This window comes from Globicephala melas, unplaced genomic scaffold (genome assembly GCF_963455315.2).
Source record: "Globicephala melas unplaced genomic scaffold, mGloMel1.2 SCAFFOLD_441, whole genome shotgun sequence".
Classification (NCBI taxonomy): Eukaryota; Metazoa; Chordata; class Mammalia; order Artiodactyla; family Delphinidae; genus Globicephala; species Globicephala melas.
Window position 1 is genome coordinate 80,469 of NW_027207609.1, and position 26,936 is coordinate 107,404.

General features: G+C 50.4%; 1 protein-coding gene across 1 annotated transcript in view; it reads left to right on the forward strand.

Moving 5' to 3' along the window:
* The first annotated feature begins 3,400 nt into the window (after positions 1 to 3,400).
* LOC132593310 (protein Shroom2-like) overlaps positions 3,401 to 26,936 on the forward strand; it is a 36,067-nt gene continuing 12,531 nt past the window's right edge. Inside the window, exons 1-2 of the mRNA XM_070044816.1 lie at positions 3,401 to 3,465; positions 22,764 to 23,417. Of these exons, the coding sequence (XP_069900917.1) occupies positions 23,326 to 23,417 (92 nt within the window). The 5' untranslated portion in view covers positions 3,401 to 3,465; positions 22,764 to 23,325. The remainder of the gene's footprint in view (positions 3,466 to 22,763; positions 23,418 to 26,936) is intronic.

Sequence of the window (26,936 nt, forward strand, 5' to 3'; positions counted from 1 at the left end):
GGGGGTGTGGAGTTCTTGGCGGGTGAGGGAAGCGCTTTGGAATTAGATAGTGGTGATGGCTGCACAACTCTGTGAGTTTACTGAAAGCTACTAAATCATACGCTTCCAAAGGCTGAATTTTAGGGTGTGCGAACTTCATCTCAATTTTTAAAATCTGGTCGGTGCTGAGAGTCCCCAAGAAGAAAAGGTTTTAAAATTTAAAACGAGGCCGCGCGTCACCCAGGTCTGAGAGTCGCGGCTCTAGCTCAGACTTGGCCAAGGATCAGATGGTGAGTACTTTGGGCTTTAAGGACCTCAGTGTTCCTGCTTGCGGACATCTCTGCCCTTGTAGCCCGGGAGCAGCCGTGGACAGTCCATGAAGAGGTGGGTGTGGCTGTGCTCCCATAAAACTGGACAGAGAAGGTTTGCCAGCCCTGGGATTTGACCAAGGGCCGTAAGAGATTGGCCTTCAGCGAGTGTGCTTCCCGGACGGGGAGGTGAGGCCTGCATGGCCGACTGTCTGGATGTTTGCAGAGAGGCTTCTCACGTGCTTCTCTGCAGCATGACGTCCGTTCCTCTTGCCATTTTCATTTTACTGGTCTCTCCGGCTTGGTTGACTTAACTGTGGCCCGTTCGCGGCATGAGCGTGTGGGAGAGCGAAGGATGCTGTTAAGCACGGGCTCCTTGGTGATGCTCTGACTTGGAGCGCTGGCATCCTTGGACTGTAAGAGCTCAGTTCAGGCGAAGTGACTTGGGGAAGGGTTGAGGCTTTGCCAGGCTTGGCCCAGCGGCTACGAGGAGTTCTTGCGGCATTTCAGCGTGCCGGGGTGCTTATCGTGTTCCGTTCCCTTCTTATCTGTGGACTTCCTCGAGGACGTGAATGTACTGTATCAAGTAAAGGCGCATTTGTATTCAACTTGTTACAAGTATTTACGATGCACAGCCTTAACGACATGAACACAGCGTAGGCTTTGAGCACCTTGTACACCCTGATAATTACGCCTTGTTCTAGGAAACACGGATATATGAAAACCCAACGATAAAACTTAATATTATAAAAGTGCTCCCCCTTTACAAATTGTTCATAGAGGGTGTCCTTTAAAAATGGATTCCTAGAGCAAAAGCAGCACCCAGATCCTGGTTTCTAATACGCTTCTCCATGAGGAGGACGCAGGGATCCTTGGAGGAACGGCTGACGCTAGGGCTGGGGCGGAGGGTGTGTGCGGAACGAGTATGGAGTGTCTTGCGCCATAAAAGTAAGGAAGTGTTCAAACAAACACAAAACCCTGTAACAGTGAGGCTATGCCAGAGGGACCACAGGGGTCCACTTAGAGGTAGGTATGACCAAAGCTGCAATGAAATAAAGTCGTGCAGGATTATAACCCAGCGTATAAAGTATCCCTGAGTCCACACTGATAGACGTAAATGATTGGGTATATTAATAAGTGGGGGAGAAGAGACAAATCTGTGCCGAAAAATTCCAGATCTCTGTAGATCCTCTGCCCTCAAGGGGGTGGGGCAGAGCCCTTCATTCCTGTAATATGGGCTCCATATGGTAACGTCGTTCCGCAGAGGGCAGGGTGAACAGGTGGGGTGAAAGTCACGTGACCGAGGAGAAGCGGATGCATGCCGTACCTGACCCTGCCAGCCGATGAGCAGACTGCTGTGTTGACGGCGTGATCCTTGGTATCGTATGGTAAGCAGGGCATTCACCTCTTGTGGCCTGCCCTCCACGTCCATAACTCCAGGGTAATCACGACAAAAACATCAGACGCATCCCAGTTGAGAGGCATTCTGCAAAATGCCGGCACGGTACTCCTCCAAACCGTGGAGGGCGTGGAAAACAAGGGCAGTCTGAGCTGTCGCTTAGGTGGGAGGAGCTGAAGCAGATGTGACAACTAAATGCAATGTGGTGTCCTGGCTGGGATCCTGGGACAGAAGGAGGCTATTAGGTGAGAGTGAAGGAAGTCTGAATAAAGTGTAGACTCCAGTTAATAAGAATGTACCAAGATTGGGGTCACTAGTTATGGCGAAGGTACTCATGTCATGTGTAGACAGTAGGGGAAACTGGGGTGTAGGGTACATGGGAACATCCTCCTCTCGTTGCAATTTTTCTGTCAGTCTAAAACCATGTTAAAATAGAGTGTTGAGATGTTCGAGTTACTCAGTTTGTAAACATCAGGAACGTACCTTTTGAGCAGTAAGTGGGTGAAATCACTGGCCAGCCGCCAGGCTCTTGCTGGATGCCTGTTACGTGGACGGCCTCACATTGTGCTCTGAGGCATAGACAGGTGTGGAGCTGGCCTGGGGTGGATGGTTGCCCTCTCTTAGTGATGGGATCCTGTACTTGGTAGAATAACACGTGGAGATGAAAACGAGTGCAAAGAATGTGGGACGTGGGGGGGGGCAGACACAGGTTCAGATTCTTACTCTCGTTCTCCGTGTGCTTGCATCAGGCCACCTAAGCCTGCTAATAACTTCCCTTCCCTGGATGATGGGATAGCCACACCAACCTTCCTTGCAGACTCACTTAAATGCCAAATGGGTGTCACACGAACGCAGCAGCGTAGTGCTTAAAATCAAGCAGGTGTGAAAAAATGGAGAAAGTCACTCTTGGTGAAATAGTGGTAACGTGGGAGATACTGCAAAGTAGCACGTGTTACTTGTTTAAATGAGGAAGAGTCGGAAGTAACCGCAGTGAATTTTGAAGACGTTGACTGAAGCAGGTGGTGAAAAGAGACAGTCCGTCCTGGAGGGTAAGTGCAGGACGGGGAGGGTCGGCGCTGTCCGTGTGGCTGTTAGAGACCCTGGTGGGAGGGGCACTGCCTGCGTCAGGGGGCGGGAGCTGCCTGAGGAGGGGAGGTGGGGCGCGGGGACTTTCAATGCAGTTCATTGTGAAGTGTCAGGGTCAGCCTGTGACCCCTTTGTGGTCTGCAGCGAATGCCTTGTGCGCAGTGAAACCTCCGGAAACACTTTGTTAGTTGTTTGGGTTACGTTCCTCCTGAGTGTGTAATAAACCCCCAGATACGAAGGACGTAAAATAGGCTGTTGTTTGTTTTTGTTTTGTTTTGTTTTGTCTTAAACGTCATTGTTTCATCTGACTTAACGGCTGTGGGATTGAACCTTGGATTGCACACGTTATACGATGGTCTAGCACAGTTAAACAGGCAAAGCTGCGTAAAATTCGTGCAGAAGGCTTTTCTGCGGTTCCTTCTTTTAAATTACAAAGAGGAAGACACCCGTGCCTTTAGGGGTTTAAAAGGGCAAGGCTTTGGGGGTTTAGGCAGAGAAGCCTTGGGAACATTTCCCCCTGAGGTCAGGAGTCGTCAGGGAGGTCACAAGGGAGCCTTGAGTCCCGGGGTTGGGGGGGGCGGGGCTGCGTGAACTTGACCGTCACGAGGCAGCGGGCACAGACAGGCAGGCAGACGCCGGGGCTGCCGCAGAGCGGGTCCGTGGGGCGCTGTGCTCACGGCGGGCGGAGAGCCGGTAAGAGAGCCTGGGTCCCCTCTCGGAGCATCTCCTGCAGGACAGGGATGCTTTCCTGCCGCCGTGGCTGTGTGCCAGGCTTTGCAGCGACTCGTGCCCCTTTTGTTGTGCTGTTTTGAAGAGCAGGTGGTCAGCTCACAGGGCGGTGTGAGGCCAGCGGGAGAGGTCTGCAGACACGCTCCTCACGTGTTGTTCTGCCTGAAAGTGAACGATAATGCAGATCGGCGTGCAGAGTCCACCTGAGCTCTGCCCGTGCGCACGTGTGTGTGTGGGCACGCAAGCCCGTGCTGTGTGTGTCTGTGTGTGCTTGTACACACGTGCGGTTTTGGTCGCCTGGGTTTCTGCCGTTCGCTGAAAGCGCGCTGGAGCTAGAAGGCAGTGCCCCTCTGGACTTGCTCTGGGCGGTGAGCTGGTGTGACTGGGAGCCCTTGGTATGTGGGGCGCGCTCCACGTGAGGTCTGCAGACCTGCCTTCCCTGCCGAAGGGTCCCCGAGGAGACCGGCGGGATGGCGCTAGCGTTTCACGAAGACCCTTCCTTGCTTTGCCTTTTCTTTTTCCGTAGCAGTGAGACATGAGCGTTCTCACAACGGAGGCTTTGACTGTGGATGTAGAAAGGAAATGGTGAGTCAGCCACATCAGAATGAAAAAGGCAGGGAAATCAGGTGTGCGTGTTGAGTCCTGAAAACGATGCTTGGTGGGTAAATTCACTCATCGCCTGCTGATGGCAATGAAAAAATGCAAATGGAGAAAATGGCACGGGGTGGTTCTGAGCATTTTGCAGCTTTTGCTCTGCAGTCGTGACAATTTAAAGGCAGCATTTCTTACGGGGTTTACTGTACATGTGCTGTGGGGTTTGGGGGTTTTTTTTTTGCCTTTTATATTGTGATAAATAAAACAAGTTATTAATTTTGGCCATATTTCTAAACGACTGAAATTGTTTGGCTTCACTAAAGCAGGCTTCTGTGTGTGTGGCGGGAGTGTGCCATTTCCACAGGGAAACGGCTGCATGTGTGTGGTACACAGACGCTCACGCACAGTTCGGGTCTGCACTGACTGACTCACGTGGGTAGGAATCAATCTTGAAATGACTTAGTGGTCGTGCTTAGGTGGAATGTAAAGAGGCAGAGGGGTTTGAAGAAAGGTTTTCAGAAATCTACCTGACAGCATTTATAATGAAAGAACCTGCTGTCGTATACATTGTCTGAAGACTTACACAATGGAGGCATGGAAAATGATATTTTAACACGTCATAAGATAACTGAAGATTAGGGACAGGCTTGATGAATGGTTGACATATTTCTTTTCCTTGCAGAGCAGAATCTTTGAGGGCGTATATTATAAATATTTTTTATGATTATGTTGCAGAAAAGTATTTGATGGCTGGTAGGAAACTGGACATCTCTGTGCAGCTTTTTGTCAAGCAGAATGGAAAAAACATTTCACACTTTCTCTCTCTGTCTCTCTCACACACATGCCCACAAACATATACCCCTTAGGGAAAAATATTTGCAGGGCTATTTTCATCCATGAATGCATGAACGAACAAAACACAGAAAAGCCATTAATAAAAGGAGTATTAGAAATCACCATGCGTATTGGTGTTGACCATGCAGGGCAGGTAAGGCTTCTCCTGCCCAGCTGGGGTGACAGACAGCCCTAAATGTATGCTGATGGCTGCGTGTTTGGCGTGAACCGGCAGCTCCCCCAGCCACCTTTGGGTTTTGGAGGTTGCGGAAGCTGATACTTCATGTGGCCTGTAGAATGCATTTGCTTTACTCTCACTGCCTTGAATTCTTTGCCTCTTGTGTGCATTAAAATTTAGGAAGGTCTAGGTGGGGAAGCAGTAGAAACAAGAGGTGGTGTTTTGTGTCCACCGGATCGGCCCATCTCTCCCCGGTCAGCAGACACTCGTGTGTTCTGGCGGGCTTTCCCTCCAGCAGGTTAGATAAGTCATTTCTGTGAGGCTTGTAGACATCCCTGGATGTCTGAAGAGATCCTAAAGTTACTTAGTTTTTCACCTTTGAAAAAAGACTTGCAGAATCCTTTGTATTCATTACTTAAGGTTCAGAAGGGCTTCTCGCCTGTATACCTTGGACCTCACAACATGGGTACCATGTTCATTTGACGATAAGCAAACTGGGGCTTCAGTAGCTGGATTCACACAGCTTCTGGGGCTTCAGTAACTGGACTCACACAGCTTCCTAATGGAGAGCCCTGCATGCAGTACGGCTGCTCTTTAATCTGGTGGGTTCCTGCTAAGTCCTGCCACCTCGGATGTTGGAAGGTTCTCCAGATGCGCACAGCCTGCATATAGACCTGTATAAGATGCCACACCTCTTCTGTTATTAGCTGTCACGTCCCAGGGCCAGTGCACCAACAGTGCAGTGAGAAGGGGTTCCAGTGTGGGTTTCCGGGGCAGTGGTGTAATACAAAGACTTCTTAACCAGGCTGAGAAACTGCGGACTCAGGTCCCAAGCCTGCGTGGACGTGACCTTCTGTTTCTTCATCCACGAAATAGGAAGTTTGGATGAAATGATTTCTGAGGACCCTTTCAGCTATCATCATTTTTGATTCTCGGGGAGAGAAGCCAGGGACTCAGATTCCCCTTAAATGACACATCCAGGCCAGTGGGTTGTATTGTTGTATTCATTTGCTACCAACATTCATGTGAGTGAAGACATATATGAGATACACACGTGTGTAGCATCTTTGAGATCCGTCTGTCAATAAATGAGCTCTGCAGCAGACTTGATTTTTCTGCCTGCAGGGGTTTCTTTTTTTTTTTTTTTTCTGCAGGGGTTTCTTGATGCCATGGCAGTGTCACTGACAGCACACCCACTTAGGTGTTCTGTGGTGAAGTCAGCTGCTACCAGACGAAGTTCTCCCAGGTACAGCTTACATACCACGTGTTATTTATTGACTTTGTTAAAAAGTCCAGCCAGTGGGCGCTTACACATATTTGGAGGCCATTAAAAATAGAATAACTAGGGGCTTCCCTGGTGGGGCAGTGGTTGAGAGTCCGCCTGCCGATGCAGGGGACACGGGTTCGTGCCCCGACCCGGGAAGATCCCACATGCCGCGGAGCGGCTGGGCCCGTGAGCCATGGCCGCTGAGCCTGCGCGTCCGGAGCCTGTGCTCCGCAACGGGAGAGGCCAAAACAGTGAGGGGCCCGCGTACGGCAAAAAAAAAAACACAACAGGATAACTAGAAATTCTAGGAAGGTATTAAACATTTATACAGACACACACACCTGCAGATATATGTGTATACACCTGCATGTATATGTATAGACATGAGCATGCAAGTATGTGTATATATACACATGCGCACATAAATATGTATTATAGACATTTTATATAGGAATAAAGTAAATTTTCATGTACAGTATATATCTGAAGCCTATTGAGTAATCATTTCTAAATATGGTTCAGCTGAGTAACAATCATGCAATATTCTGAGATGGTATTTTCAAAATTTTGGGTCACGTGCATTGTGCTAAAAGGGCACGCTTAAAGCAGATGGTTTTCTCTTAATTTACGGAGATCCTATGCTATTCTAAGTATGTTTTAATCTCTTTTACCACAGAGTTTCCCAGAATTAAAAAATGGCTCCTTATTTCATAAGCTTGTTGTATGTTTTTGAGAGCTAGGATTTATGCTTATCTGTGGTTACAGCCTTCTAGGGTGTGTGGTATATAGTCTGTAATAACATTTCCTTCTTTAAATTCCGGAAAGCAGAATGAAGACATTAAAAATTGCCCTCAGCCTCACCGTCCAGAGAGACCGCTGTACCCACTTCGTGTCCTTTTTCAGCACAAATATTCATTGATACACATGGGATCACACCATACGTACTGTATATGAACAGCTTTTTCTCCCCTTGTACGTATGTGCTGCCTGGCATTCTAAGATGCGGTGGCCCAGTAGGAACACCATGGGCTTGTAGGGATGTTCCCAGTCTTTCACAGTGGGAAGTGATACCACAGCGGACATATGTGGTGAAATACTTGTGCTCTTACACGGTCATTTCCTTAGGAGAACATTCTAGACATGGAATTGCCAGGCAGTCTTTTGGAAAATACCCCCAAGTTGCCCTCCATAAGGTGGGTCCCTTTCATAGCCCACCACCAACAGCCTAGGCCCGTCCTGCTTCTCCCGAAACCTTGTCCATGTTAGACATTTTTAAAATTCTGTGACCTGGTAGGCAAAACTATTTCATTTTTAACCAGCATTTCCTTGGTGACTAGTAAAGTTGAACTTCTTTGTGTGTTCATCGAGCCATTTGTGTTTTTTCTTGTGTGCATTACTGTTCACATTTTCTGTGTCTTCCTGCTGACAGTGGGGCCTTCCTTGATCACTGTTCTTTACTTTGCAAATAGATGCCCGAGGTGTGTTGTGTGCTTTTCAAACACTAATGGTTGGTTAGGGTTAGATTTTTTTTTTTTTTTTATTGAAGTATAGTTGATTTACAGTGTTTTAGGTGTACAGCAAAGTGATTCAGTTATACGTGTATATGTATTCTTTTTCAGATTCTTTTCCATTATAGGTTATTACAAGATATTGAATATAGTTCCCTGTGCTGTACAGTAGGTCCTTGTTGTTTGTCTGTTTTATTTATAGCAGTGTGTATATGTTAATCCCAAACTCCTAATTTATTCCTCCCCTCCCTTTCCCCTTTGGTAACCATAAGTGTTTTTTCTATGTCTGTGAGTCCGCTTCTGTTTTGTAAGTAAGTTCATTTGTATCATTTTTTAGATTGCACATGTTAAGAGATGTCACATGGTATTTGTCTTTCTCTGTCTGACTTACTTAGTATGATAATCTCTAGGTCCATCCATGTTGCTGCAAATGGCAATATTTCATTCTTATTTATGGCTGAATAATATTCCAGTGAATATGTATACCCCACATCTTCTTTATCCATTCGTCTGTCGATGGGCATTTAGGTTGCTTCCATGCCTTGGCTGTTGTAAATAATGCTGCTGTGAACGCTGGGGTGCATGTGTCTTTTCGAATTAGAGTTTTCCTCTTTTCTGGACATATGCCCAGGAGTGGGATTGCTGAATCATATGGTAGCTCTTTCTTTCTTTCTTTCTTTTTTTTTTTTTTTCCGGCCACGCTGCATGGCTTGCAGGATCTTAGTTCCCTGACCAGGGATTGAACCTGGGCCGCCTGCAGTGGAAGCGCAGAGTCCAAACCACTGGACCGCCAGGGAATTCCCAGCAGCTGTATTTTTAATTTTTTAAGGAACCTCCACACTGTTCTCTGTAGTGGCTGCACCAACTTACATTCCCACCAACAGTGCAGGAGGGCTCCCTTTTCTCCACACCCTCTCCAGCATTTATTTTTGGAGACTTTTTGATGGTGGCCATGCTGACTGGTGTGGTTAGTTTTTTTTTTTTTTTTCCAAACTGTACAAGTGTTTGGGGTTTTTTTTCCCCCTTAATTGGGGTATAGTTGCTTTACAATGTTGTGTTAGTTTCTGCTGTACAGCAAAGTAAATCAGCTATATGTGTACATATATCCCCTCTGTTTTGGATTTCCTTCCCATTTAGGTCACCACAGAGCATTGAGTTTCCTGTGCTATACAGCAGGTTCTCATTAATTATCTATTTCATACATAGTACTGTATATATGTCAATCCCAATCTCCCAATTCATCCCACCTCCCTTTCCCCCGCTTGGTGTCCGTACATTTGTTCTCTACTTCTGTGTCCCTGTTTCTGCTTTGCAAATAGGTTCATCTGTACCATTTTTATAGATTCCACATATATGCGTTAATATACGATATTTGTCTTTCTCTTTCTGACTTACTTCACTCTGTATGACAGTCTCTAGGTCCATCCACGTCTCTACAAATGACCCAATTTCATTCCTTTTTATGGCTAATATTCCATCGTATATATGTACCACATCTTCTTTATCCATTCATCTGTCAGTGGGCATTTAGGTTGCTTCCATGACCTGGCTATTGTAAAGAGTGCTTCAGTGAACATTGGGGTGCCGTGTATCTTTTCGAATTACGGTTTTCTCTAGATATACGCCCAGGAGTGGGATTGCTGGATCGTACAGTAGCTCTATTTTTAGTTTTTTAAGGAAACTCCATACTGTTCTCCATAGTGGCTGTATCAATTTGCATTCCCACCAACAGTGCAAGAGGGTTCCCTTTTCTCCACACCCTGTCCAGCATTTGTTATTTGTAGATATTTTGATGATGGCCATTCTGACCGGTGTGAGGTGATACCTCATTGTAGTTTTTATTTGCATTTCTCTAATAATTAGTGATGTTGCGCATCTTTTCATGTGCCTTTTGACCATCTGTATGTCTTCTTTGGAGAAATGTCTACTTAGGTCTTCCGCCTACTTTTTGATTGGGTTGTTCGTTTTTTTGATATTAAACTGCATGAGCTGTTTGTATATTTTGGAGATTAATCCCTTGTCGGTCACTTCGTTTGCAAAGATTTTATGTGGGTTGCAGATATTTTCTGTGGGTTGTTGGTCACTTTGTTTGCAAACCCATTCCGTGGGTTGTCTTTTCGTTTTGTTTCTGGTTTCCTTTGCTGTGCAAAAGCTTTCAAGTTTCATTAGCTCTCATTTGTTTACTTTTTTTATTTTCATTACTCTAGGAGATGGGTCAAAAAAGATCTTGCTGTGATTTCTGTCAAAGAGTATTCTTCCTGTGTTTTCCTCTAAGAGTTTCATGGTGTCTGGCCTTACATTTAGGTCTTTAATCCATTTTGAGTTTATTTTTGTGTATGGTGTCAGGGAGTGTTCTAATTTCATTCTTTTACATGTAGCTGTCCAGTTTTCCCAGCACCACTTATTGAAGAGGCTGTCTTTTCTCCATTGTGTATCCTTGCCTCCTTTGTCATAGATTAGGTGACCATAGGTGCGTGTGTTTATCTCTGGGCTTTCTATCCTGTTCCATTGACCTATATTTCTGTTTTTGTGCCAGTACCATACTGTCTTGATTACTGTAGGTTTGTAGTATAGGCTGAAGTCAGAGAGCCGTGATGGCCATTCTGACTGGTGTGGTTAGATTTTCTTTTAAACCATACGAGTGTTTTTAACTGTCACATCATCACCCTTGCCAGGTGGCTTTGTGCAGTCTGTTTGTATTCTGGTGGCTGCTGGCTCCTGGTGGCTGTGCACTCGGCTCAGTGTTTGCAGAAAGGGTGTCCACCCGGGGGTCTATGGGCTGAATCCCTTGTGAGGTGTAGACTGCCATCTGAAATACTTTGCAGTGCTTTGCAGAGAAGATAAAACTGCTTGGGAGAAGAACCCGCGGGTTTGATGAACGTCTAATGTGGTGATGCCGTGTGGAAGCAGGAGTCAAAAGATGGGCGCTGCAATCCTCGCTCAGGGGGTCGGGCGGGTCACTTAGGCTCGTGACATCAGTGAGGCGGGCATGCTGTGCTTTCTCGGGTGTGTGGAGCTCTGTAGGTGGAGGTTGGTACTAGATTTGTCTCCCCGAGAATAGAGACGTGCCCTCTTTCCCAATAACCCCCACTCACCGTCCTCCCTTTTTGCTCTGGGTGGCAGGAACCTCAGGGTCACATTTGAGGCACATATACCCTAATGACATTGGAGGCACATATACCCTAATGACATTGGAGGCACATATACCCTAATGACACTGGAGGCACATATAACCTAATGACATTGGAGGCACATATACCCTAATGACAAGCCTCTTTGTGATGCTTTCCCACCCTTATGCCTTTTCACTTTTTAAAAAGATATTATCTCTTGTTGGGATGTTTCTATGTTCATTTTAATGCTCCTGCTGTGTTTTCGTCTGATAAGTCACCTCAAAACATTTGCTCATTGAGGGTGTAAGTATGTTGAAATAAGGTAAATAGGTGTCGTAGAACTATAAACTAAACAGATTCAAAAGAACCAAGGGCTTCTCAATAATCAGTTAATATTTTTGTGATGGTCATTGTTTTATGGAAAGATCAAGTTAGTTCGAATTGCCCTTAATGACCAAGTCACCCTAATGGAATCTGCCCGTTGGACTCGTGTCTGTAGCAGTCGGGGCAGCGTGGTGGTCATAAGCGGAGATGGAGCCGGGGCTGCCCACCTCTCAGGTAAGGTGAGGGGGCAACGTGAGTCCTCTCCCAGGCCCATCAGCTCCGACACGCTGGACTCCTGAGGGTGTGGGTTGGTTTCCAGATCAGAAGAAGAAGTGCATTCTCAATGGACAGGTCTTTGGGTGACATCGTACAATATCTTACAGGTTACCGATTGTGTTCGTGTGGTTAGGTGCCCTGGAGCCTGCAAAGTCGTATCAGGTAGACAGAGCACCTCCCTTGAAGGCGCTTACCCTCTGCTGTAATGGAGAATAATACATAACAGATTACCACAGACCAGGTGACTTCAGCAATGGTCATTTATCTCTCACAGTCCAAGATCAAGGTGCTGGCCAGTTCGGTTCCTGGTGAGACCCCTTTCCTGGTGGGCAGACAGCCATCGTCCTGCTGTGTCCTCACATGGTGGAGAGCAGGGGCGTGGTGGGAAGCAAGCTCTCTTGTGTGTCTTCTTATACGGGCACTAATGCCCCTCATGAGGGCTCCACCCTTACAACCTAATCATTTCCCAGCCATGTGATACCATCATGTTGGGGGTTAAGATTGAACATGAATTTTCAGGGGACACAAACATTCAGTCCATAACATAAGTGTAAATGGCTGTGATGTAGGGTAGTCAGAAGGCCCAAGAGAATCAGTCTGCCTGCTTTGACTTCCAGTCCTGTACCTTCCCTCCCTCCTCCTCCCCCTCCCCCCTCCCTCCCTCCCTCCCCCTTCTCCCCCCTCTCCCCCCCACCTTCCTTCCTGTTACCTCACTGGGCCGTTGCTGAAACCTGCTTTGTGCCAGGCACTGTTAGGACCCGGGACACACAGGGTAGACAAGACAGAAGTGGGTGCTGTCAGTCTAGCCAAGAGGAGTGATATTAAATTAAAATAATACAGATGCGTCAAGTACAGTTTAGGGACAAACCCGTAGAGATTAAATCCTTATGGGGGTTCACGAGCAGAAAGGCTTATCTTTGGCAATAGGCCGGGGAAGCGCTTGATCGCAAAAAAGTTTCCCTTCATTTGGATCTTAAAGAATAGTAACGGTGTCCACGCGGCAGAGAAGGGAGCCCCAACCGTGTGGGGCGGGGAAGGGCCTTTGTCCGAAGTGTATGTGCAGGAACGGGGGTGACTGGCGAGTGGCAGGTGGTTTGGGGCGGACGTGAGGGAACCTGGCAGATCAAAGCGGGCAGGCTGGCCTTGAGTTGGGAGGGAGGGCGGGAAATTTTAGGGGGAGAGAATTAAGCATATCTGCCTTCCATGCTAACTGTAATTAAGATGTGTGCGTGTCTGTAAAATTGAAGAAGTAGAGGAGACAGGAGGATTGGACATGCCCGTCACCGGTCATCTATCACACAGGACGCTTGAACATTCCGGAAAAGTCACCGCGCGATGGCTTTGCTTTCAGAAAATGTAACTTGTGAATGTTGTAAATGGATTCACGCTCTAATGTGTTGAAATGGGGTGTTTCCCCCTTATAACTGCAATATGGTTTGACTTGTAGTTTGAATCCTTCACATCTGCTGCAGACAGTCGGCCATCTTTGCAGACAAGAGTGCTGAGTAACTTACAAGGATTTCAGGCAATGACCGCCGTAGAGCGAAAGGAAACTTTCTTAGGCAGTGGAATTGTACTTAGGCTTGGTTGTGGTGGTGAACGCACAGCCCTGCACATTTACCCAAACTCGTCCACCGGGTACACCTCGAATCAGTGAATTTTATGGTATGTAATTGATACCTTGATAAAAGTGGGATGGGCTGTGGAGAAAAATGCAAGTGGAAATGTTATGGAATGTGAAAACCTCCTACATCCATAGCTACCTGTCTAGGAAATCAAACGTGCCTTTTTAAAACAGCGAAGTGGCTCAGAAGAGCGTGTACCTGTAAGGGACAAGAATTAAGGTGAACCCAAATTCATACGTTGCTTGTTACCTAGGCCCTAACATTTTTAGCTTTTTCGTTTTCATCAACCGTAGATCACACTTAATAAAAAATGACACAGGCTAAATAAAAATGACACAACTTAGATGTTCCTAAAACTGTTACTAAGGTAAATGTCTGCCGTAATAAAATAGTATCTATCACGGCGACTGTCCAGACCTGATTTTTCTTCTAACTCTTATGACTTTGTTTTTGTCATTTTTGGTTATTATTGTGGTTTTTTTTTGGCTGCTCTGTACAGCTTGCAGGATCTTAGTTCCCCAACTAGGGATTGAACCTGGAGCCGTGGCAGTGAAAATGCAGAGTCCTAACCCCTGGGCCACCGCAGAATTCCCCCCCACCACCCTTTTTTGTGGACCGTCACGACTTTGAATGACAGTTTGTGGAGGTGCCCTTGGTTCACAGGTGGACGGTCACGAGGGACCATTGCTCCTACTAGCAGCTCAAAAGGAGGGGGGCACAGAAAAGTAATTCAAATCGTTGTTTTAAAAAAAACTCCCCAGATGCTCCCCCATGTAAATGAAATCCCTTCCCTAGCATTCTTGTCATAGCCTGCAGAGTGCGTATCAAAGTGAGCACTGACATATGTTTGCATTTTGCAAAAATTACTGTCTTCCTTGATTTCTAGACCAGGGCTCAGCAAACTACAGCCCAAGCGCCCAATCCCCTGGGCCAGGGTTCGGGAAGCCTGTCCTGGTGCACGACTGTGGGTTGGTCCCTGCAGGCTTGGTACCAAGGGGTATCTCATCGTTTTGTTTTGGTTTTTTTCAGATGATGATGATCTAGTTGGGGAGAGACATGCCACGCCAAGGATGAAAACTTCAGGAGTAGCTTTTAATACCCAAAGTGGATAGAAAAGTGAGAGAGAAGGAAGTTGGGAAGGGAGGTCCCATAAAGCACAGCTTCCTAACACTGGCGTGACATCCAGATTGCCTGGGAGGTGTTCTGTCAGACACAGATTTGCAGGCAAGCATTTCCTCCCCGGTCCCTACCTCCATCTGCCCAGGCCTGGCTTTCTGATGGAGTAAGTCTGAGGAGAGCTTAGATTCGTGTGTCTAAAATCATCATCTGCATTCTTCAGAATAGTCTCGACAAGAATTGGAGGCGGGGTTGGTTTGAAGAAATAAGGTTGGCTGTGAATACAAGATGATTGTCGGATAATGGGGATTGCCTGTATATCCTCTCTCACATACTCAGTGGATATTTTCTTACCTAAAAAACTTTAGGACTTCCCTCGTGGCACAGTGGTTTCAGAATCCACCTGCCGGGCAGGGGACATGGGTTTGATCCCTGGTCCGGGAAGATCCCACATGCCGCGGAGACACTAAGCCCGTGCGCCACAACTACTGAGCCTGCGCTCTAGAGCCCGAGAGCCACAACTGTTGAGTCCGCGTGCCACAACTACTGAAGCCCGTGTGCCTAGACCCCATGCTCCGCAACAAGAGAAGCCACCGCGGTGAGAAGCCCGCGCACCGCAACAAAGAGTAGCCGCCGCCTACCGCAACTCAAGAAAGCCCGCATGCAGCAATGAAGACCCAGTGCAGCCATGCGTAGACAGACGGATAGATAGATAGCTTGCTTTAAAACCAAAAAATAAAACTAAAAATGTTGCCCGGCTCTCCGCAGTAAGGGCAGGGGTGGTTCTGGGTGGGAGGGAAGGGCAAGGGGTTGTGTATCTGCAGCATTCTAGTTTTTCTTTTTGGAAACTTTGGAAACGAGTACGGAAAGGGTAACTTTATTCCTGGGAGGGTAGTAAAGCCTCTGATGTTTGTTACAGTTTGCTCTGTTCTTTTCTGTGGGTTTGGGATACTTTGTTTTTGCGGTACGCGGGCCTCTCACTGCTGTGGCCTCTCCCGCTGCGGAGCACAGGCTCCGGACGCGCAGGCTCAGTGGCCATGGCTCACGGGCCCAGCCGCTCCGCGGCATGTGGGATCTTCCTGGACCAGGGCACGAACCCGTGTCCCCTGCATCGGCAGGCGGACTCTCAACCACTGCGCCACCAGGGAAGCCCTGGGATACTTTCTAATGTATCCACTTAGCTCTCTAGACAGCCTGGTCTACTGTCAAACAGGATACAGTGGTCTCCTATGGGCGTAGCAGGGGCTGTAGGGTCAAAGGCAGGTGGAGCTGCTTTTGAGTGCCTCCCCTGCCTGTGGCTTGCGTTTTGTTCCGCGCTTCAGGTGTCTTCTGGTCAGCTGTTGGTTGACCGGGGCTGAGCGTGTGGGACCGGCTTGGCTGCCTTTGTGTGCAGCTGAGCTGAGGGGTCTGAGTGCCCATCTGAAGAGGTAGCAGCTCCGCACTGGGACTGGGAGGTCACTATGGATCCCTGAGGACCCTCTTCTGTCCTCCAGCTTCACAAGACAGATCGTGTCCCGCCTGATTGCCGAGTCAGCTTACGGCACACACTCACATTGTCACCTATGACAGGTGGCCCAGCGTTGCTGATGGCCAGCCCCGCCTCTCCAGACATCTTAATCCAATCAGTTTGGCCAGTTGTAAGAAAATTTCAGATCGGTGTCAGGCTTGCCCAAAAGACTGTGTGTAATGTATGTTTTTAGCAAAGCAAGTAAGAGAAAGGCAGAAGAAAACTTGGCTTAAAAAATCACATGAAAATAGCATTTTTATTCCGTTAGTCTATGGTGATATGATTCTCTTCTTCTGAAAAATAATTTTGCAACAGAAACCGGTCTGGAGCTTTGATTGGCAGAGGGGATTTGCCTGATTTCTGTCAAAGCAAAAACAAAACCTCCAAGGATCACATCTTGGGACGAAGAATGAAGGTCTCTAGCGACAGAAGTAAGAAAGGCCTGGAATGGATTCTCGAAGCAAACGTAGCGCTGGATACTTGAGGGGCTGTCCCAGGTGATCATCTCTGGACCCAGGTGTTCTCTGTTACTGGAAACCAGCCCCTCAAGAAATCAGTGCCTTTACACATTTGGTTTTGGATCATCTGTGAGTGGCATCTTTTCATCTGTTCTTCCCACTTAACCACAAATGACATCAGTCTCTCTAATTCGAGTTCTTTCCTCTTACCATCCAAGTTCCTGCAAGCAAAAATAAAACCCAAAGGAAGCAGCAGACCTTTTTATCCATCTGTTAAGACACGGAAGGAGTAACATTTCATTTGGTTTTGTAAAGTAAGTGCTTTCCCCACATGGCATTAGAATCGCGGAAGGGAGAGCCTGCTTGGGGGCTGGTGCAGAGGAAGCTTCCCTGGAGAGGTTGCAGGGAAGAAATGACCGGGGACTTCCCCGGTGGTCCAGTGGTTAGGACTCTGCGCTCTCACTGCCGAGGGCCGGCGTTCAGTCCCTGGTCGGGGAACTAAGGTCCTACAAGCTGCGCCGTGCAGCCAAAAAAGAAAAGAAAAATGAGTAAGTGAAGCATGATTCAGGCTACCGTCTTCCCTGAAGGTGGTCCTCCAGGATACACACTGGGAGCTGAACTTGTGGACACGGCCCTCCTGCATGCCCTCCAGTGAGGGCATATCTGTGCATTCATCTGGTCAGTGTTGGTTTTGTGCCTGGAAACAGAGAGAAGGACAGTCGGACAGCCTGTGCCCTTGGGGGGCTCCCCATGTGGGAAATGCCAGGGAAAACTGGTGTCTCCTGGGAGAAGAGTGGTAACGCCGTCATTCCAGGGCATCCGTGCTGTTTGAATGGACTCTCATGTGTTTCTGTCCATTGGTGAATGGATTGGTTGGTCAGCTGGTTGACGGCCTCTCTTGGGTTCCCACGTCTTGCCCCCCATCTCATTGGGCTTGTATGGGGTGCCGTGTAGACAGACGAGCCTGCAGTTCCCCAAGGCGATGGGTGGCTGCTGGGGATTCCTTGGGGGACAGGAAGATCCCTGGCGACACCAGCGGCTCCTTCAGGAGACCTGCACATGGAACGGTGTGGGTGTCCCGTGTGCCCCCAGCCCCCTGGCCCTGTGCTAAGGCCTGGTGGTCCTCCGGCTTCAGACAACCTGAGTGGCGATGCCCGATACATCCCAACACGCCAGTGTCCCTGATCGTTAACAGACAGTTTGACACTTCACAAAATCACCGTGGTTCACACCCGCAGCCAACAGACGTGCGGTTTCTAGGAACCTCGGACTGTGACTCAGGTCCTTGGTGGAAGCATGTCTCTGTTGGAAGGCAGCCCCTCGGGTCTCACCAGCTGTCAGGCAATTTCACTCTGCAGACAGCGCAGGCCCCGGACCCTGGGTCTGCAGCACGTTCTCAAGCACACTTCTCGGAGCACCCAGCCGCCCGGTCCATGGCTGACCTTGGCGGTGTGCTGGCCATGTGTACAGTCTAAGTGGTGGTATCCGCTGGAAGTTCTCTCTGTCTCCCCCTCTCTGTTGTTGCAACGAGGCAGTTCCACTGCACGGAGTTCCGGTGGTGCCCTTCGTACCCACAGATGCCCCGGGGTGGGTGGGGGGCTGCCGCTGGGATGCCCTTCCCCGCTCGGGGGCCTGTGCTGTGCCGTGATGTGGGGAGAAGGTACACAGGGTGTCGGTATCGCGGGGACCTGCTCTGGGGTCTGCTCGGCCGCACGCCGGCCCCTTCCTGGTGGGTGCCAGGTGTAGCATCCGGCTGGTAGGAAGCCCCACTCCGGTCCTTCCACACCAGGGGCTTTGTCTGCCTCTGCCCCCGCCCGCAGCGACCCCATGTGGCCTGTGGTTCACCCGGGGAGGTTAGGGAATGAACCTCCGTGGGGGCACAGTCACTTGCCCGACGGCACATAGCTAGTAAGTGCTTCTGCGCCTGCAAGTGGGTGCCCGAGGGAGCCCCAGTCGGGCGTGGCCTAGTTCTCTCTAGCCGCCTCAGGCCCCAGAGCACGTTAGGAGGAACAGCCTCCAGCCGTAGCTGTGGGCACAAGTCACACTTGGCCGTGCGTCCTCTTCTGATCATTGATTCCAGAAGTACTTAGGAAGGGAGGGAAGGAGCCTGTGTGAGTTAAGTTGTCCAAAGAGTTGGAATTTTTCTCTCTTCTTTGGTGAGGATAATTGCTCACCCTGTTTACAGAGGTGTGCTAACTTAGTGATCCCAGGGAGATCCAGAAACACTTGCTTATGTTGGGAATGTTCACATGCAAGCTCATGTGAACCCTGCTGCCTGCATCTCCGAAAAAATGCGTCTTCCCTCCTTACCTTTCTGCCCGGGGACCGAAAGCCATGAATGCATTTGTGCATGTAACAGACGTCCAGGCCGTGGTGTGACCCAGTGCACGTAGCTAACGATGGCCCGCGAGGCCCTGGAGAAGAAAACCTGGCTCCCTGTCTCCGTCGAGGTGCTCACAGCCCCAGGGTGAGAGTGGAGACCAATGAACAGTACAGTCATCAGAGAGAGTGACCAGCCCTGTGCTAGGGGCTACCCAGAGGCCGGGAGACCGCAGGGCTTGCGGAGCCGTGGGCCTGTGTGAGGGCAGGGCAGCTGTGCAGAAGATGGGGCGGCAGGGAGCAGAACACTGGCACCCGAGGACACAAGGAGCCCAGTGACGTCACGGGCTCGTCAGGAACAGATGGCATCTGGAAATAGAGCCGCTGCCTCTCAGGGATGCAGCCTGTGCTTAGACACAGGGCTGGCTGTCTCCACACCATGATCAGAAGTGGAGACTTGAGGGCTTCCCTGGTGGCGCAGTGGTTGAGAGTCCGCCTGCCGATGCAGGGGACACGGGTTCGTGCCCCGATCCAGGAGGATCCCACATGCCGCGGAGCGGCTGGGCCCGTGAGCCATGGCCGCTGAGCCTGCGCGTCCGGAGCCTGTGCTCCGCAACGGGAGAGGCCACAACAGTGAGAGACCCACGTACCAAAAAAAAAAAAAAAAAAAAGTGGAGATTTGAATCAGAGCAGTGTTGACGGGATTTCAAGAGCATTTGATACATAACTTATAATTGTTTTTTTTTTATTACATTTTTTGGGGCTGTTAACAGTGGTTTGTGTCCTCTCGCAGGGTGTTTGCACTACTGGGCAGTGTTGAAGGTGGCCTTTCCTGCGCTCTTCCCCCTTCAGATTAGCTGTGTTTCCCTCTGCAGTCCTGTCGCGGACCTTTCTCCTCCCCGTGTCCTTCACAGCGTCCAGTCGGCCTGCTGGGCTCCAGCCCCCAGAGGGGGCTGCGGGTCTGTGGAATCCTCAGCCGCTGAGAACCTGCCGGCCTGTCCTCCCTGCCCTGGGAGCTGCTGTCTCCTTGGTAACAGGTCCTGAGTGTGTTCCACAGGGGAATGAGCACCCGAAGCCGTATATCGCGGCTGCCTTTGCAGTTCTCCTTTGCGCTGCTGACTCCCCGCTCCTGGGTCCACCCTGGAGTGCGTGCAGGGAGATACTCAGTTGCTTACTCGCCCGTGCAGAGTCCTTAACTCATTGTATATTCTTGGTCTTTACGTCTGGATCTTGCTATCACCATTGACTGTGAAGATACAATAGAAGGGGATATACGTGCATATACACGGATACCACACAGACACGTGCGACACATGTGATATGTAAGCACACACACATTATCCATGTTATGTACAAACTAGTCACTTGGAACCTATTAGAAACACAGGTTGGAATATGACCCCAGTAGAACCCCAAATTCCCGCCTTTAGTCCTTTTTTCCTTTGTGAGCTGGATTTCCTGAATTCTTACCAGCTGGGACAGTAAGAACCAATTCATGCTTTTATGGCTTTCACTTTGCAAGTTCGGGAGGAAGCCAAGAAAAAATCAGGGGTGGAGGACAAACTTGGCCCAGAAATTGCCACGTGAAGTTAGATGTGGGGTGGGCCACAGGGGACTAACTGTGCTCCTCCAATGAGAAGTGGCCAGGCAGCCCTCACTTAGAGAGTGCCCTCAGGTCCTGCGAAGGCTGCGGCGCTAGTAAGGCAGGAAGGAGCCCGGGGCACCTGCTGACGACAGAAGGTCTTTTGCTCTGAGTCACTGTCCCACTCTCAGTGGGGCTTTGCTCCTACAGGTGTGACCTCTACCTTCTCTGGGTAGATCTTAGCGTGTCCTGTCTAAGGCACTTTGCAAATAGAGCTCCTTTTATTTTTATTTTTTAAATTTACTTTTGGCTGCATCGTGTCTTCGTTGCTGTGCGCGGCCTGTCTCTAGTTGTGGCGAGGCGGCGGGGGGGGGCCTACTCTTGGTTGCAGTGTGCGGGCTTCTCATTGCCGTGGCTTCTCTTGTTGTGGAGCACGGGCTCTAGGCATGCGGACTTCAGTAGTTGTGGCACAGGGGCTTAGCTGCTCCGCGGCATATGGGATCTAACCGGACCAGGGCTTGAGCCCGTGTCCCCTGCATTGGCAGCCGGATTCTTAACCACTGCGCCACCAGGGAAGTCCCTAGAGTTCCTTTTAAATTAACATATTAAATATGAACCCAGATGGCCCAAGACGCTTAGATTTTAGCAGTAAATTGTAGCTGATCTAATTCTCCGTTTTAATGAGGTGGTGGCTATTCATTTAATAGGTACCAGGTGCTTTCGTGTGGGTCTGTGGATGCTAGAGTTCAAGAGTTTTATAATAAGCAAAAAAGTTCAAGTGTTCCTCAACTCTTTGAAGTGAAAGATTGGGGAGGCGTTCATGAATTGTCATAAATTAGGTTTTACTGTCTTAAGAGGCACTATGGTTTCAATGGAAGGGAGGCACGAGGTTTGCTTTTCCGCGGCAGGCCAGATGAAGTAGTGTGTGACAGGGCATCTGAGCTGTGAGTCACACTTCTCCCACTGTTGTCCATTTGATGACGTCTTTACTTGTGGTCAGTGCGCCCTTTTCTTTAATAATTAATGCAGATGTACAGTGTATGTTTGCTAGGCCACAAACAGGCTGTTTAAGTTAGCATAAAATTCAAGTTAACTTATGTGTAAGCCGGAATGACTTTCCCAGACCTCAGTAAGTTAGCATTTCTTTCATCAATGTGTGCCCAGTACAGATTAAAAAAATAAAAATAAACAACACCTAACTTCCCCGAGCTGGGTTAATATTGTCTTAATTTGGAAGCAGAGAACAAACCTCTGCCCCTTTTAGGGTCCCAGCAGGTCTGGCTCTCTTCTGTCCTCCTGCAGATGCTGAGCCCTTGCAGCTGCTGTCTCTGGGCTGGAGGTAGTGCCAGTGGGGAGTGTGGCCCCAGCTGGCTGATGGGGGAAGGGAGGGGAGTTGGGGGTGGTCCATGGTCTACTCTCGACCAGCCATTGAACCTGGAAGGGACCTTTCTCCTGAGGACATAGCAAGACAGACATGCAACGAGCAGTTGACTCTGAGTACAGCTGCCTGGATGGGGTTGGGACATCTGTAATGCCCAGGCCTGGTATCGTGTCCTGGGAGGAGGACACACGTCCAGGGCCCCAAGGGGTTGCCAGGGTGTGTGGGGAGGAGGTCTTCTATCCCACTTGTTTCGCAGTAGGTTACATCTCTTACTGGCACTTGTGCTCTACCTACTGGGTCTCTGATTGCTGCCCTTTTTAGGGTCTCCTTTAACAGCTCTGAGGGTGTCTTAACGGAGAACAGCTCTTCCTGTGAACGGAAAAGTCAGTCAGAGGCTCATTTTATCATTCAGTCAGGTCGGAAGAAAGTGTGTCAGCGAAAGCAGCAAAGGCGTGGCCGGCTGACTTGTTGCGAGTTTGACGGTTATTATAACGCCCACGAGCTGTAGCTTCGGCACAGCTATACGTGCATGTGGAGCATGCCTGCATGTGTTTTGCAGGTGTGTGTGTGTGTGTGTGCGCGCGCATGTAAGTACGTTTCAGGGAAAGAGAGAAGTGGATACGGATGTGGAAATGGATGAGTATGGAAAGATCAGTGTCGCACTGCAGCTTCCAAAACGAAGCCTCTGTTTTTCTTCTGTTTAACGACAGGCTACTGATTTTGAAGTTTATCAGTTTACTTGCTGTCCGTCTTAGAAAGTTCCGTCCCTTTGTATATGGCGATTTCCCGAAATAAACCACGTGAAAATATTGTTGCAACATGAAGTAAACATTTCTGAATATCACAGTTTGAGGATTTCTACACACATTGTTTTTTTAAATGTTTGTGTGAATTATATTTTGCCCCCAAATTGCAGTCTGTGTGTACACGTGTGTGTGTCTGTAACGTGCGTACCTCCTGTCCTGTGGTATGACACGCCAGCGTACTGGCGAATGTCCAGTGTGGGTTTGGCGTTGATGCCTTGTGTTAGGAATCGCAGCGGGGACAGGCGCAGGCAAACGTATGTGGATTGAATTTCTTAACATGACTGAAGGAGGTTATGGAGACGTGGGTGTAGTCCTGTTTGGGGAGAAGATGTTAACTGGAACCGTTGGCTCATTTTTCTTCCCTTCTCCCCTAGACAAGCAGATGCCCCGTGTGCAGAAGACAGTCGAGGAGCGCAGCGGGACCCCCAGCAGCCGTCCCAGGTCTCTGAACCAGCTGGCTCCCGGGAAGCTCCCGAGGTGCCCCCGGAGGGCCGTGGCCGGGCGGGGACCCTTCCTTGCGATTACAGATACCCGGAGGAACGCGCGCCCGCGGACCGGCCTGCCGCCCCGCACGCCCGGGGGCAGGACCCCCGGCCCCTGAGCGCCGCCCCGCTCTCCCGGAGGCCCGCCCCACAGAGGCCGCCGCCGCCCAGGCGTGAGCCCAGGCCCTTGGCGGGCGCACCTGCGCCCGCTCACCTGGGCGCGCCCGGCAGGCCCCGCCCCCTGGCCCCGGAGGTGTGCTCGTGCTCGGACCGCCCGGCCCTCGCCCGCTGCAGCCCCGGCGCCTCGGCGGAGAAACCGAGTGCCGCCCGGCCCGCGGCAGATGGCCCGCGGGCTGCGGGGGAGCCGGCCGGGCAGCATGTAGACGAGCGCGCAGGCTGGCCCCGGCGGGAGGCGCCGCTCCTTTCCAAGTTCCGGCCCTTGCAGACCTCCGCCATGGAGACCTCGCGCTCCCCGTCGCCTCAGTTCGCGCCGCAGAAGCTGACGGACAAACCCCCGCTGCTCGTCCAGGATGATAATTCCACCAGGTACTGTCTCTGGACGGCGGCCTGAGGCCTTCTTCCCCTCTGCCGGCCCCCTTCCACCGTGGGAGGCTTTCAGCGCTCCTTTCCTGGGTGGTGAACCACTGCCGCCTTGCTCCCGGCTCCCCGTCCTGGAGTTTAAGTGGGTCCTGGGGGCTGACATGGGGGAGAACCCACCACTCGAGTGGTCAGCTGGATTGTTAACTTGCTGGGGGCTTTCCTGCCCCACAGGGGGTGAGGGAGGTAAAGGAGGGAGTAGACTGTCCCCTGGTCCTGTTCCCAAGCCCGACAGGTTGGTAGCTGCGTTACCTACAGGCTTCTGCACAGCGGGGCTGGTTTTCCCAGCTGAGTTCTGTTTGTAATCAAGTTTAACCTAAGCATGAGACTTTCAAGCAAAATCGGTGTTTTTCGTGATGTCCAGTATTTCCACATGCCTTTTTTTCTAGTTCTTTTTATATGAAAAGGCTGAGGTGGTGTCTACCTTTTATTAAAGCAGAGGAAAACTCGATCCCGTCCCATGGTGCTGTTCTCAGGGTCACCGGCATGGGATTGTCGGTTGTGCCCACTGAGCCACTGGTGAATGCTGTCAGGCAGGGACCAGTCAAGAAATGAGAAATAGAAGGGGGGGAATTTTCTTCTCATTCTCTAGAGCACTGGTTCTCAGCCGGGGGGATGGCATTGCGGCCCCCAGGAGGACACTGGGCCGTGTCTGCAGACGTTTTGGGCGTCACAGCTGTTGGGCGTGGGGCTTGTTCCTCGGCTCCTGGCATCTGTTGGGCGGAGGCCAGGGGTGCCGCTTAGTATCCTACAGTGCCCAGGACGGCCCCCCAGCAAAGAATTCGCTGGCCCTGCATGTCAGTACCGTCTGATATAGTAGCTACCAGTCGCACGTGGCCATAGCGATATAAGTTAATGAGAATGAAATGAAACCCGTTGCTCAGTTGCGCCCTCTGGGGCTAGTGGCTACCACCCTGGACAGCCCAGATGATGGCTGACTTCATCATCATGGAAAGTTCTGCTAGATCTCCCCGCTGTAGAGTCTTGAACTTTGTTTTTTTTTTTTAACCCTTAAGATAACTTGACAGAGAGGAAACAGTACTGATAGCGTCCTGGGTCTCCGTGCGTGGCATGGCCAACTGCGGCTGCACCTGCGGGCCGGCACTGTTCTGCATCGTTCAGAATGCAGGTGTCACTTAGAGATCCTTTCTGTTGGCAATGTTGTTCAGCCCTGAAAGGGAGGAGAAGCGATGAAGTAGTTTGTGTGGTTGGTGGAGTGTGTTGGTACCGCTGTAGGGAAGGTGACCGGGCCCCTCGGGTCTCGGGAGCTGGTTTGGGCACAGCGGGCTCCACGGCTTTGCGGAGAAACAGGGCCACGTGTTTGCTCAGTGCTCACCACGTCTGTAGACTTCAGGAGGTGGGAAGTGGCTCATACTGTACTGAGTTCGGTGTCCCCGTCCCCAGAGCGGGTGTTACCGGTTAGCGTGGGCCTGAGAGAGTGGCATGCCCTTGGCATACACTGCGAACCTGGGGCCGGCGCTCCACACGAGCGCTGGCCGGCTCCATACCCACCATCAGCCACCAACGGGCAGCGAGCGCAACACAGTGGCCGGGGCCTCGCAAGCTGCCTGGTGTTTGGGCACAGCTCAGAGACTCTCTTCTTGTCTGCACGTGTGCTGACTGATTTCTTGAGCACTACCCGCCCCCCTCATCTCCCTCCGCGTTCATCTGTCCCTCCCTCCAGTTACCTCTGCTGGGGAACCAGCCAGGGTGCAGAGCAGCTCCTGTGTCCCTGAGACACGCCTTCCCGAATTCAGCAGGCAGGTCCAGAGCCCTCCCTCGTGCCAGGCCACGGAAGGGATGCCGCGAGGCAGAAAGGGCAGCCTTCCCACCCTGTGGGGAATTTCAGAGTCATTCACTCCGAATAAAAATGCCTCAACTCCTGTTGCAAAGCCAGGAAGCTTACTATGAAAAAACTTCTAAAATTTTGAGGGTTTTGCTGGTTTACAACAACATGGAGACAATGCCCAGCAGCACGGGCGAGTGAAAATGAGAGATTTCATTGCGCCCAGCAGTGTTCCCAGGAGATTTCCTGGGGCCGGTTTCTGGGTTTGGGAGCGTGTGTGAGCATGGAGCTGGGGGGCTGCTTCGGGGTCGTTCGGACAGTCTTGCGGTCACCTCGGGCATCTTGTGGTTGGAGAATCTCCTTGTGGGGGTTGTGGTTTATCAGACCCAGGGTGGCATGTGGGCTGAGGGCTCCCTCGGGACTGGGTGTGTGAGCACAGCGGGTTGGACTGCTTGCTGTGGGGGGCTGGGCCCCTGTGGGCGGCCGGCGGCTCACCTGGACGGAGCCCGCGCTCTGGGAGGAGCCGCTGCACGGAGAGGGGGCCAGGCCCGGCACAGCCCGCATCCTCCATCCCTCCTGGTCCGGCTTACCATGAGGAACGGGTGCGGTCTGGCTGCGGTAAGGTCTTGTCCACTGTGTTTTGTCTTCACTTTGAGGTAGAAGTTCATCAGACTTCTTAAATGTGAAAGTCTGCCTAGGTTTCAAGAGGAGAGATCATTTGTGCTTAGAAATGACCAGGAAGAGATGCTTTGTTGGAAAGTATAGGACAACCTGCGGAGGATTTGTTTTTGTTTTTACCTCGTGTCTTCCTTCGCTGGAAATTAAGTTTCCCCACGAATCGGGCCGGGGGAGATGCAAATACAGGCTGACTTTGAAGTCCCTAACAGGAGTTGAGGGTCTCTACGCATGGAATGCAAGGAATGGAATGAAGAGGGGTTCTTGTTTGTGTGTCCTTGCTTTGATAAGATGCCAGAATTTTCCTTCGGAAGTTCAGCATGTCTCAGCAGTATTATGCACGGAGTGACAGCCTTTTGAAATTTATTCACTAAGAAGGCACGACAGGGACTATATATGACCACCTAGATTAATAAACAAACACCTCTGCTCTCAGTGGTTTCTGCTGGAGGAGAGAAGAAAATAAAGTTATTTCATTGTAGCCTGCGTGCCCCACCCTTAGGAACAAGGAAAGAACCGTAATGTGTTGTGTTATGCCCCTTGTGCACCATAAGATTACGTCCATTCGGATCATAGAAATGGTTTTACGCTGAGTTAGGAACAAGTCGGGGTGTTGGTTGTATGATTTTGGCCTGTCTTTTGCCTTCCCTCCTGGCTACCAGCAGATGGCTCTCTTTCTCCAATTTGTCCTTCAAGGGTATTTGAAATGGATTTGTGTCCCAGCGGCCCTGGTCCGGGGGATCCCCCGGCACCAGCCGGCTTTCGGGTGGCCCCTGACGCAGCCCCATTGCCTCGACCAGGCCGTTCCTTTCCGTTTTCTCTTCCATGTGGCTGCTCGAGGTGCCTCCCCCGCTTTCACCGACAAACTTTTTTTATTTTATTTTATTTTTTTTTAAAAGGACGCCTGCATGAGTCATTTCCAAGATAGCGCAGGAGCAGCGTGTCCCATGTTCGCTGCTGGATTCTTATCTGTCTGGTATGAAATGCCGTGTGGAGGGCAGCTCGAA